Raw genomic sequence first — 12,688 nt, forward strand, 5'->3', positions numbered from 1 at the left:
AATCCTTGTACACTGTCAGTGGGAATGCAGATTGGTGCAGCCACTATGGAAATCAGTGTGGAGTTACCTCAAAAATTTAAATATGGAACTGCCTTCTGATCCAGCAATTGCACTTCTGGAAATATATCCGAGGAAACCCAAAACATTATTTTGAAAGAATATATGTACCTCTATGTTCATTGCAGTATTATTTACAACTAGAGGCCTGGCACACGAACTTTGTGCACAGGGGGTTGTGTCCCTCAGCCCAGCCTGCACCCTCTTCAATCTGGGACCCCTCGAGGGATGTCCAACTGCGCACCTAAACAGGCACTCGGGCATCCCTCTCACAATCCAGGACTGCTGGTTCCCAACTGCTCGCCTGCCTGCCTTCCTGATTGCCCCTAACTGCCCTCACCTGCAGGCCCGGTCACCCCCAACTTCCCTCCTCTGCTGGCCAGGTCACCCCCAACTTCCCTCCTCTGCAGGCCCGGTCACCCCCAACTTTCCTCCTCTGCTGGCCTGGTCACCCCTAACTGCCCTCCCCTGCAGGTTTGATCACCCCCAACTGCCCTCCCCTGCAGGCCTGGTCTCTTCAACTGCCCTTCCTTGCTGGCCATCTTGTGGCAGTCTACTTGTGTCCACATGGGGGCAGCCATCTTGTGTGTTGGAGTGATGATCAATTTGCATATTACTCTTTTATTAGATAGGATAGAAGCCTGGTGCATGGTTGGGGGCCAGCTTGTTTGCCCTGAAGTGTGTCCCAGATCAGGGTGGGGTTCCCTTGGAGCATGGGGCAGCCTGGGCGGTGGTTTGCAGGCCGGCCACACCCCCTGGCAACCCAAGTGGAGGCCCTGGTATCTGGGATTTATTTATCTTCTATAATTGAAACTTTGTAGCCTTGAGCAGAGGCCAGAGCAGGCCAGGGCTGCAGGAAGCTTGGCTTCCTCCATTGCTGAGGAAACCCAAGCCTCCTGCTCGCTCCATGGCTGCAGCCATCTTGATTGGGTTAATTTGCATACTTTCTCCTGATTGGCTGGTGGGCGTGGCTTGTGGGCGTAGCAGAGGTACGGTCAATTTGTATATTGCTCTTTTATTAGATAGGATAGCCAAGATTTGGAAGCAGCCCAAGTGTCCATCAGTAGATGAGTGGATAAAAAAGCTTTGGTACATTGACACAATGGAATACTACTTGGTTTTAAAAAAGGAGGAAACCTTACCCTTTGTGACAGCATGAATGGTCTTGGAGAGCATTATGCTAAGTGAAAAAGCCAATCTGAGATAGACAAGTGTCCTATGATTTCACTCATATGGGGAATCTAATGAACAAAATAAACTAACAAATAAATAGAAACAGACTTATAGAGAACAGACTGAAACTGTCAGAGGAGTTGGGAGGTGTGGGACTGGGTGAAAAAGGTGAAGGGATTAAGCAAAAAACAAAAATTATAGTTCTAAGTAAAATATGTCATGTACATTTGAAACCTGTATAATTTTATTAACCAATGTCACCTGAATAAATTCAATAAAAAATTTTAAAAAGGCTTCTGCTCATTGCGAATAGCAAATGCACAGAAGATAACCTTACATAAAACTTAATAAGGTAACTTGGCACCCACAGCATTGATAGATTTATTGAGTAGAGACTTTGCTCTGTCATCTTTGAATGTGTTAGCAGATGTTTCAGCGTTTTGTGATTATGGAAGCATGAATGATACAATGACAGTCATGCACATATTTGCAGCATTCTGAACCCTCCCTGAGCATAAGTGCTCCAGGCCCCATGGGATGGAAAGAAAAGTGACTTTTCAGAGGAGGCTGTGCCGTGTGCCCCTCTCATCACCCCTGGAAGGGAGGATCCGTGCATCCAGCCCCTGGGGGATTAGGATTGCATTAGTATGCAGAGCTCTGCACATGGAACAAAGACACATTCAAACAGCAGTGTTTTAGCATCAAATAAATAAATACACTTGAAAAAAATGATATATATTTATAAAACTGGCCTATGGCCGTGGGATTCAGGGCAATAGGGGCTAGTTCTAACTCTACATGTTTTGTGATCGGCGCATACATGGGACAGTCTAGATGATAAATTTAGTTAAAGACACGGGATAGGATTGGCCTTCTCCTATTTGTGTTAGAAGTTGATGGTCCAATTGGGCTGTTCATTGTAGGCTCAAGTCAATGGAAACTCTTTGGGGGTGGGGAGCTTTACTTTTAGATCACCTGATGTCAATACTATCAACACATTTGTCATCTTAATGAATAGTCATCTGTTGGTCTTAGACCTCATTCTCAGAGGAGACTCAGGGGCATCTCCCTCAGACATAGCTACTCAGTGAGCAGATGGTGAGGGGGCCTGTGTTCGTCCCTTCATTTGGGAGGCAAGGGGAAAATATAGGTCTGAGGGCCTCTTCGAAGGATTCTGGAGGGAAGCTGTAGATGAGAGACTCGTCTGTCACATTGTAGAATGCTATGTGTCCAGACTCATAGTCTAAGAACACACCGACCTTTTGCACAGGCTCTCTGACATGCTGACCTTTTAAAGGTGATGAGACCCAAAGGCTATAATCATCTCCAATTTTTAAGCCTATAAGTGAGAAGAGGTCTCCGGGTGGCTTGGGGAGATTCCCCTTTCTGCTCACGGAGTCCTTACAGATGCCCACTTCCCACTCCGTCTTGTTTCCAACTTCCACCTCCCAGTAGTGTCTCCCACAGGTGAAGCTCTGAGCACCCAACACAGCTGCAGACTGGTCAAATCTCTCTGGGTTGTCAGGTAGCTTCTGTCGGATCCCTCCATATCTCACACTTTTCAGATCCTCAGACAAGACAAGATAGGCGTTGGCTGTGTCTGGATCCAGAGTTATATCTGCTGCAAGAGGAGAAAAGAATGAATGCTCATTTGTATTCTTTTTTTTTAAATATTTGTATTGATTTTTTAGAGAGAGGAATGGAGAGGGACAGAGAGAAACATCAATGAGAGAGAAACATGGATCAGCTGCCTCCTGTACACCCTCTACTGGGGATTGAGCCCACAACCACGGTACATTCCCTTGACTGGAATCAAACCTGGGACTCTTCAGTCAGCGGGCCAATACTCTATCCACTGAGCAAAACCGGTTAGGGCTCATTTGTATTCTTGACACTCTCCCCCCCACCCCCTCCTAATGTATGTGGAATGTAAATTAAATTCTTAGTATTCAGTCCTACTTTTTAAAAATATAACTTAGGTGAGCATGGTGGGGATTTTTTTTTTTTTTTTTGAAAATAATCTCTGAGCCCTTTTACTGTTTCACAAAAGAGAGAATGCATTTCTAAAAGGAAACAGAAGACAGTTGTGTGGAAAGTGATATTTAGCCTGTCGGAGAGGGAGAGAAGAATCTCTGGTAATGGAATGGAAGTTGTTTGTTCACAAGACAGTCTGAGCACTCAGAACTATTTATCCACACAGGGTGATGTACCCTTTGTCGTTTGTATTTGCTTCAGCCAGGGTTGCTTCTGGTTCATCCATTGGAGTGGGAGAGAAATATAGGCAGTTATCATTAACTGAACTCCTACTTAGATATCAAGCATTTTCTGTACATTCTCTCATTTAATCGTGGCATGCATTATTGTTTTTCTATTTTTTTGTTAAAGAGAAAACTTAGGAGGGAGAAACCAAGATGGCGGCATAAGGTAAACACCTAATTGTTGCCTACCACAACAATTTTGAAACTACAACTGGAAAACAGAGCGCACACCATCCAGAACCACCGGAAAGCTGGCAGAGTGGAAACCCTACAACATGAGAAAAAAAGAGAGAGGTTCGCTGAGCCTCAGGAGCTGTGGAGGTGCGGAGATCCGTGAGTGCGGAAAGGGCGGGCGGCTGAATACACGGCAGGCTTGCTCACAGCGAGCGGAGAGGGAGGGCAACAGACGCTGCGTGGCTAGCTTTCTCGTTTGGGAGAAAAACAAAACCTCCCGACTGCACTGAAATCCAGCTGCGGTCAGGGAGAAACTGGGCTGTTTGGCAGTGGACGAGGCTTTAGAGCAGCCTTCTCTCAGAGGCACACAGCCATTAATTCGGGCACGGAGAAACCGCCCCTCTTAGGGCGGCGCGGATGGAAACCAAGTTTGTCTGCGCCATTCTGAGACTCCGCCCCATCCAAGCTTAGCACAGCCCTCCCAGTGACTGGATTTCTTGTTCGGGAGAAAAACAAAACCTCGGGTCTGCACTGAAATCCAGCCCCAGCTGGGGAGAAACTGGTCCGTTAGGCAGCGGGAGAGGCTCGAAAGCTGCCTTCTCTCAGAGGCACGCAGCCATTAATTCGGGCACGGAGAAACCGCCCCTCTAAGGGCGGAGCAGACGGGAAACCAAAGCTTGTCTGCGCCACCCTGAGACTCCGCCCCATCCAAGCTGAGCACAGAAGCTCTCCCAGTGGAGACACTGCTGATCCTCACAGCCAATTGGCTTGGAGATCAACTCCCGCCAGTGATACCAACAATCCCAACCATTCTGAACTCCAGTTTCTGGGGACACGCGGGGGACCCAGACGCCTACAGGACTCTCGGCCATCGGTCGGAGAGTGAGAGTGACTTTTCTGTCGGTGTGGATGACACCAGATTTCAACCACTCTCATAAGGGACACATTCAAGAGGAAGACTCAGTGAGCACCAAAGCCCTACTGTGTCTCCAGCACAGCAATTCTTCCGTTACAGACACAGCAGGCCCTCACAACCAATTGGACCGGAGGTCAATTCCTCCCAACAGCAATCAGGGCTTTTAACTACACCAAGACTTTCCACTCAGCCCACAAAGGGGAGTACCAAGAGCGACCACCTAGGGTGATTGGGGAAACTGAGCTACCGGCCCCTATAGGTCACCGACCACACAAAGCCACTCCATCAACACAGGGAGGCAGCCAAAATGTGGAGACATTGAAGTATGTCACAAGTAGGAGAGATAGATGAAAGCAAACTAATGGACGACACAGTGTTCAGAACCATATTTATAAGGTTACTCAAGAATCTTCTAAAAACCGCTGAGAAACTTGAAGAGACCTTCAAGGACCTAAATGAGAATACCAAAAAAATGGAAAAGGACCAGTTAGAAATTATGCATACACTGTCTGAAATAAAGAATATACAGAGTAGACCACCGCACCCGAAGAGTCAAACCAAAGATCTGGAATATGAGGAAGAAAAAAACACCCAACCAGAGAGGTGGAAAGAAAGAAGAATCCAAAAGTGTGAGGATAGCATAAGGATGGCTTTAAGCATACCAATATCCGAATTTTTGGGGTGCCAGAAGAGAGAGAGCAAGATACTGAAAACCTATTTGAAGAAATATGACAGAAAACTTCCCCCACCAGGTAAAAGAAATAGACTTACAGGTTCAGGAAGCGCACAGAACCCCAAACAAGAGGAATCCAAAGAGGACCACACCAAGACACATCATAATTAAAATGCCAAGGGCAAAAGACAAAGAGAGAATCTTACAAGCAGCAAGAGAAAAATAGTTAGTTACCTACAAGGGAGCACCCATACAACTGTCAGCTGATTTCTCAACAGAAACTATCCAGGCCAGATGGGAATGGCAAGAAATATTCAAAGTGATGAATAGCAAGAACCTACAACCAAGACTACTCTACCCAGCAAAGTTATCATTCAGAATTGAAGGGCAGATAAAGAGCTTCACAGATAAGAAAAAGCTAAAGGAGTTCATCACCACCAAACCAGTATTATATGAAATGCTGAAAGGTATTCTTTAAAAAGAAGAAAAAAGTAAAGATAAAAATTATGAACAACAAATACATATCTATCAACAAGTGATTCTAAAAATAAAGTGAATTAAAAATCTGAGGAACAGAATAAACTGGTGAACATAATAGAATCAGAGGCATAGAATGGGAGTCGATTGATAATTCTCAGGGGGAAAGGGGTGTCTGTGTGGGGGGTATGGGAAGAGACTGGACAAAAATCATACACCTATGGATAAGGACAACGGCGGGGGAGGGAACCGGGTGATGGGGAGATATAGGGGAAAAAAGGAGAAACAATTGTAATAATCTGAACAATAAATATTTATTTAAAAAAAAAAAAGAGAGAGAAAACTTAGGTTCATAAAGGTTTGAAAGCTGGACCAAGATTACAAAGTTACCGAGTGCTGGAACAGTAATTCCTAAAGAGCTTTCTTCATGATGTCATGCTTACGTGCAGCTGCATAGGAGTTAGTTCAACCCCAGTGATCCTTTGATGAGGAGCACCAGTGAAAGGTGCTCACTCTCTTGAAAGGATGTTACAGAAGAAGCCTCCAGCCCTAGCTGATATCTCAGTGGATAAGAGTGTTGGCCTGTGGACTGAAGGATCCCGGGTTGGATTCTGGTCAAGGGCACATACGGATCCCCAGTGTGGGGCATACAGGAGGCAGCTAATCAATGATGCTCTCTCATCATTGATATTTCTATCTCTCCTTTCCTCTCTGACATAAATAAAAATATTTTTTTAAAGAAGAGGCCTCCTATTTTCATCTACTCTCCAGATAAGATTAGGTCCCCTTTATCATACAATTTTACTTTTATTGATAGGTCAAATTCCAATCATCAATAAATATCTGTGATTATTAATGTCCATCTCCACAATTTCATTGGAAGTCCTACAAAAGCAAAGGCAAGTCTATCTTATTGTCATTATAAGTATGCTCAGAGCCTCACAGCCTAGTACCAGGCACATAGGAGACACTTATCAAATATCTATGGAGTCCAGCATTAATTAGGCCTTCCTCTGAAAGTCAGATTGTCAAGATCAATGTTGAGAACTAACACTGACCTCTCTCATTCTTAGCCAGTCTAAATAGCTGGAGTATTCTAAAAGGATAGTTCTTTGAATGTTCTCTCATTGGGATTTAAATGTGTGAGCTTTTGTCCTCACAAAGACAGGGGTGGAAATGCAGAAACCCCTGAAGAGGTGTGTGAGTATGTGTAAGAGGCTGAGACAGAAAAAACAGAACAATGAAACAAAACAACAAAGGAAGGATCAGGAATCATTAAAAGACAAAGCCAGGCAGACATCAATTCTGCTGTGTCTGTCTACTCCAGCACAGAGATGCTCTGTGGCCCAGCCTTTGCTGGTGTTCCCTGCTGGCTCGGGATGCCTTTACTGAGAGCCTGGCACTCAGATGCTGAATATTCTGTTAGAGGAAGCTGAAGCTAACCCTGAAAATCAGGCTGACTTACCGTGGAATTTTCTTAGCATCTCCCTCATTCCGGTAATGCGACACAGACTCAGCTCTGTGCTGGTGGGCTCTGGACACTGAAGCAACAGTGGCTCACTCCTACAAGAGGGCAGAGTGTCACTCCATCTCCTCTGCATGACCTGCTCATTTTGTCCCAGCAGCATGGACACTCTCATCCCCACTCTGACCCCAATCTGTTTCATCAGCACCACATGCCTGTATCTGACATCACCGAACACGGGATGGAAACCTACCTTTCCAGTGCTTCTTTCATCTCCTAAGGGTATAACAGAAAGAAGGTTAGTGTTTGTGCACTTTGATCAACAGCAAAAACTGAATCCATGTTGGATATAGTCCTTGAAAATTTCACAGAATCTGCTTCCTACAGCTCTAGGACACCTTGGGTGGGACTGCATATGGTAGAGAAAAGAAATCCCCTGCTTCTTCTAGGGAACATGAGACATTTCTCAAATGACTAGAGACTACTTTGTCCTTTTCTTTTTTGTTTTTAATCCTCACCTGAGGATATTTTTTTCCATTGATTTTCAGAGAGAGTAGAAAGGAGGGAGGAGGAAGAAGAGAGAAAGAAACATTGATGTGAGAGAGTCACCTCCATTGGTTGCCTCCTGCACGCATCCTGACTGTGTAGGGATCTAACCTGCAACCCAGATACATGCCCTTGACTGGAATCGAACCTATGACCCTTTGTTGTGCAGGCCAACACTCTAACCACTGAGCAATGCCAGCCAGGGCATGTCCTTTCTTTTTTTTCATATCATCACTTTGTCAAGAGAACCTGTGGCTGAGAAAGGAGCCAGACTATTGGCTTCATTATCCAATGTCTTGAGGAGTCAGAGGTAACTACAGGAAAGTGGACAGTGAGAGCTGAGGCTACACCTGTGTGTACAGTTGGAGTGGGTTGTTGGGAAGACCTGAAATTAGTAGCATTTTGAGGAGCCAGTCCAGGAAAGAGATCTGAAGCTGGAGATAGCTCCCATAGCTTATGTTTGAGGAGGTCTGGAGAAGGCAGCAGCCTGGGAGAACAGTAGAGCAGAGATGGTGAGCAATGTGGGCTTAGTACATATATACCTGGGTTCTACCACATACTAGCTATTTGACAGGCAAATGACCTAATTGCCCTAGGTCTGAGTTAGTAAATAAGAGCTATTATAACCCCATTTAGTATATAACAATCACCTATAGTACATATCATGATAGTATTTAACTTCATCAGGACTCCGTGAAGATATTTAATGTGTCCATATAGACCAATGGAATAGAATAGAGAACCCAGAAATCAACCCAAACCACTATGCTCAATTAATATTTGACAAAGGAGGCAAGAGCATACAATGGAGTCAATACAGTCTCTTCAATAAATGTTGTTGGGAAAATTGGACAGATACATTCAAAAAATGAAACTAGATCACCAACTTACACCATACACAAAAATAAACTCAAAATGGATACAGGACTTAAATGTAAGATGGGAAACCATAAAAATATTAGAGGAATCCACAGGCAGCAAAATCTTAGACATATGCCAAAGCAATTTCTTCACTGATACTGCTCGTAGGGCAATGGAAACTAAAGAGAAAATAAACAAATGGGACTATATCAAAATAAAAAGCTTCTGCACAGAAAAAGAAACCATCAACAAAACAACAAGAAAGCCCACTGCAGGGAGAACATATTTGCCAATGTTATCACCGATAAGGGTTTAATCTCCAACATTTACAGGAAACTCATACAACTTAACAAAAGGAAGAAAACAACCCAATCAAAAAATGGGCAATGGATCTAAATAGACACTTTTCAAAAGAGGACATATGGAAGGCCAAAAGACATATAAAAACATTCTCAAAGTCACTAATCATCCAAGAGATGCGAATCAAAACGACAATGCAGTACCATCTCACACCTGTCAGAATAGTTATCATCAACAAATGACAAGTGCTGGCGAGGATGCGGAGAAAAAGGAACCCTCGTGCACTGCTGGTGGGAATGCAGACTGGTGCAGCCACTGTGGAGAACAGTATGGAGTTTCCTCAAAAAATTAAAAATGGAACTCCCAGTGATCTCACTTCTAGGAATACATCCCAAGAAACTAGAAACACCAATCAGAAAGGATATATGCACCCCTATGTTCATAGCAGCACAATTTACCATAGCTAAGATTTGGACACAACCTAAGTGCCCATCAGCAGATGAGTGGATTACAAAACTGAGGTACAGCTATACAATGAAATACTACATTGCAGTAAAATAGGAATTCTTACCATTTGCAACAGTATGGATGGAACTGGAGAGCATTATGCTAAGCAAAATAAGCCAATCAGAGAAAGATAAATATTATATGATCTCACTCATTTGTGGAATATAATGAACAACATAAACTGATGAACAAAAACAGATCCAGAGACAGAGAAGCATCAATCAGACCTTCAAACCTCAGAGGAAAAGTAGGGGAGGGTGGGGGTAAGGGGGCAAGATCAATCAAAGGACTTGCAAGCATGCATAAAAGTCTAACCCAGTGGTTGGCAAACTCATTAGTCAACAGAGCCAAATATAAACAGTACAATGATTGAAATTTCTTTTGAGAGGCAAATTTTTTAAACTTAAACTTCTTCTAACGCAACTTCTTCAAAATAGACTCGCCCAGGCCGTGGTATTTTGTGGAAGAGCCACATTCAAGGGGCCAAAAAGCCACATGTGGCTCACGAGCCACAGTTTGCCAACCATGAGCCTAACCAATGGACACAGACAACAGGGGGGTGAGGGCATGAGTGGGGGGGATGAGGGGGTAATGGTGGGATGAGGACACATATGAAATACCTTAATCAATAAAAAAAAAAAAAACAAAAGATATTTAATGTGTCCAGCCCATGGCTGATGCTCACTAAACTTAGAATATTAGAAAGCCGAGGTTGCAGAGAGGCCGGCACAGGAGAAATTGGAGTCATCATCAAGCTTGGTTCAGGTGGGTACCCTCTGTGTTTTCTCTCCACCTCTTTATTTATACTAGATGGAATGTTAGTTCTTTCAGAAAACTATTTTTGAATCAGAACTTAGTGTTTTAGGTTAATAAAGAACATTTTATCTCGTATGACTTGGACTATTATGTGTTACTACATACTTTTCCGTTAATTTTCCCAATGTCCTTACCTCTAAAGATGCTGTACTGGAGTTCTGACACACGGACTCTATCTGACCAATCATTTTGCTCAGGCCCCTTACTTGCTGGGTCAGCTTGATCTCATTGTCCCTCAGTTTCTTCAGGTTCTCTCTCTCCTCCTTTTCCAGCAGCTGCACATGCAGCTGCTCCTCCTCTTTCAGGAACTGGTGCATTTTCACATATTCGGACACAACAACCTGTTTACAATTCTTTGTCTCTTCCTGCCATCACACACACATATACACACACGACATAATAAGGTTAGTAAAAGAATGTGCTTTTTCACCCTTATAAAGTAAGTCCTAGAGTTTCACTGTGACAATTTTTGTATATATATATATATATATCTATATATATATATATATATATAATCTATTGACTAGCTGGGTTGAATAAGTTGTATTTTAGTTGTGTATAGCTAGAGTAGTAAAGAAACCCCAAATTTTATATTCCTAGGAGGTTGTCATTCTACTGGAAAAAAAAGCAAACAAACAAAAAATATATGACAGGTGATGATCAGTCCCATTATAAAAATAAGGCAGTATAAAATAAGGACAGCATTACTTTTAAAAGTGTGTTCATTTATTCAACGAATATTTACTCAAAGTAGTCATTGGCTCACATACTAGATATAGAAATGTCCATCACAAATACTTCCATTTAAGAACTTTAAGTTTAGTGGAGAATTAGATACACACATATTTTTAAAATATCTAAACATTTGGTTCTCTGCGTTGCTAGACAGCTAAAATTAAATCTGTGACTAACCTCGACAAACTAGCATTTGTGCAGGTGTACTAATCCTTACTAATATTTTGTCATATTTTCCCATTCTCTTTTGTCTTTAATTTGGAATTATTTTGGACCCAAAGCACTTGAAATGTTTTTACTGATTTCCATTTTATGATATCTATCTATAAGTATACATTATATTTTAGATAATTATAATAAGAGCTAAAATAGAGGTAGCTTCTGAGTTATATAGGTGCACCAAGGGGTGGAAGAAGCTGGCCTGGGGATAGGAAATTGAGCTGAATTTTGAGATTCCCAGGTGGACAAGCAAATGTAGGCCAGAGCAAGGATACTGCATACTGTAGATGGGGACTGGAAAATGTTGTCTTTTTTTCCCCTCTCATTTCCCTAAGTATCCCTTTAGAAATGCCCCCCTCACAGAATCATATACAAGATGCACAAATAGGACAGTTACTGACCTTACACAGTATCACTCTCTCCTTCTCGTGGGTTAACATAACCTGAGTTTCCTTTTTCTTTTTACACAAAAGATTTAGGATTTCCTGGAGTTTCTCCTGCAATAGAAACAAACAATCTGTGACAAACGAGCAGTGTCCTATAGGGGTCTCGAGGACCAATAACAACAAGATGACTGGGACCCTAAAAGAAAGGGTAAAGCAGAATCCAGGCCAAGTTTGTGGTCTGTGCCTGGAGACGGTTGTCCCCGGTAGACATACTATGGGAGTTAAGTGATGGAACCTGATCAGTGTTCTGAAATTTGTATTGAGCTGCTAATCTTACTTTGTGATGCTCCTCAGCCTCACTGGAGAGAGACATTCTGTTTATTCCATGACATTCAGTTGAGAAAGCGTTTACACCCTCATCATCCTCAGGGTACATCATAGTGGCCGCCAGCATTCTCCCATAGGGGCCTTGTTGGTCCTCACTCTGCAGCACCTGGGACCTGAGTTGCTTGCCGATGCCAGCCAGCCTCCCCAAACGCTCATTGGGCTGGAAGTGAGGGGCCTCCAAGGTCCTCCAGCACTCAGGACAAGATAAAGGAGTGTTATGTTGCTCCCAGCTCCTCAGGAGACACACCAGGCAAAAGCTGTGTCCACATTCAGTGGTCACTGGGCTGGTGAAATAGTCCAAGCAGATGAAACAGGTCAGTTCTTCCCTAAGGTTCTCCATCAAATCTGAAGTAGACATTTTCTCTAAGAAGGACATTCGAGTAAGGTCACGCCTCTGTTCTGGAATTAAATTCCTCTTTGAGGTTCTATTGTCTTGAGTAACAAGTGAGTGATCAATTGCTACGTTGTTAGTACAAGAAACTCTTACTCTCCTCTGTGCCTGACTTCACCAATTGACATGTACTCTCTCAACACAAAGCCATTATGACTTAATGTGGAACTCCCGTACACTGGTTCATCATCAACCCCGAACTTTTCAGGAATCTCACTGGGTAAGCCACATGCTGAAACTGAGGATACTTGCTCCTAACAGAGTTTCCATTTTGAGAGTTGGTTATATCATATTAGCAGCACCATAAAACCATTTAAACACATTGGTCTTAGACTGGACATTTGGGT

The 12,688-nt window shown here is 43.2% G+C and overlaps 1 protein-coding gene across 3 annotated transcripts; it reads right to left on the reverse strand.

Moving 5' to 3' along the window:
• Positions 1-1,949: 1,949 nt before the first annotated feature.
• On the reverse strand, positions 1,950-12,421 carry TRIML1 (tripartite motif family like 1). Of its 3 annotated transcripts, none has more exons than XM_054720328.1 (6): positions 11,901-12,421; positions 11,579-11,674; positions 10,430-10,588; positions 7,447-7,469; positions 7,194-7,291; positions 1,950-2,851 (listed from the first exon to the last, which is right to left on the reverse strand). In XM_054720328.1, exons 1-6 carry the CDS (start codon positions 12,324-12,326, stop codon positions 2,301-2,303), a joined length of 1,353 nt encoding a protein of 450 aa, XP_054576303.1. In that variant the 5' UTR covers positions 12,327-12,421; the 3' UTR covers positions 1,950-2,300. The 3 variants fall into 3 exon arrangements, with proteins under 3 accessions (XP_054576303.1, XP_054576302.1, XP_054576301.1); XM_054720327.1 differs by having other exon boundaries at positions 1,950-2,848; positions 10,358-10,588; XM_054720326.1 differs by having other exon boundaries at positions 10,358-10,588; positions 11,901-12,420.
• Between the last annotated feature and the right edge of the window lie 267 nt (positions 12,422-12,688).

The sequence above is a fragment of the Eptesicus fuscus genome, chromosome 8, assembly GCF_027574615.1.
Source record: "Eptesicus fuscus isolate TK198812 chromosome 8, DD_ASM_mEF_20220401, whole genome shotgun sequence".
Classification (NCBI taxonomy): domain Eukaryota; kingdom Metazoa; phylum Chordata; class Mammalia; order Chiroptera; family Vespertilionidae; genus Eptesicus; species Eptesicus fuscus.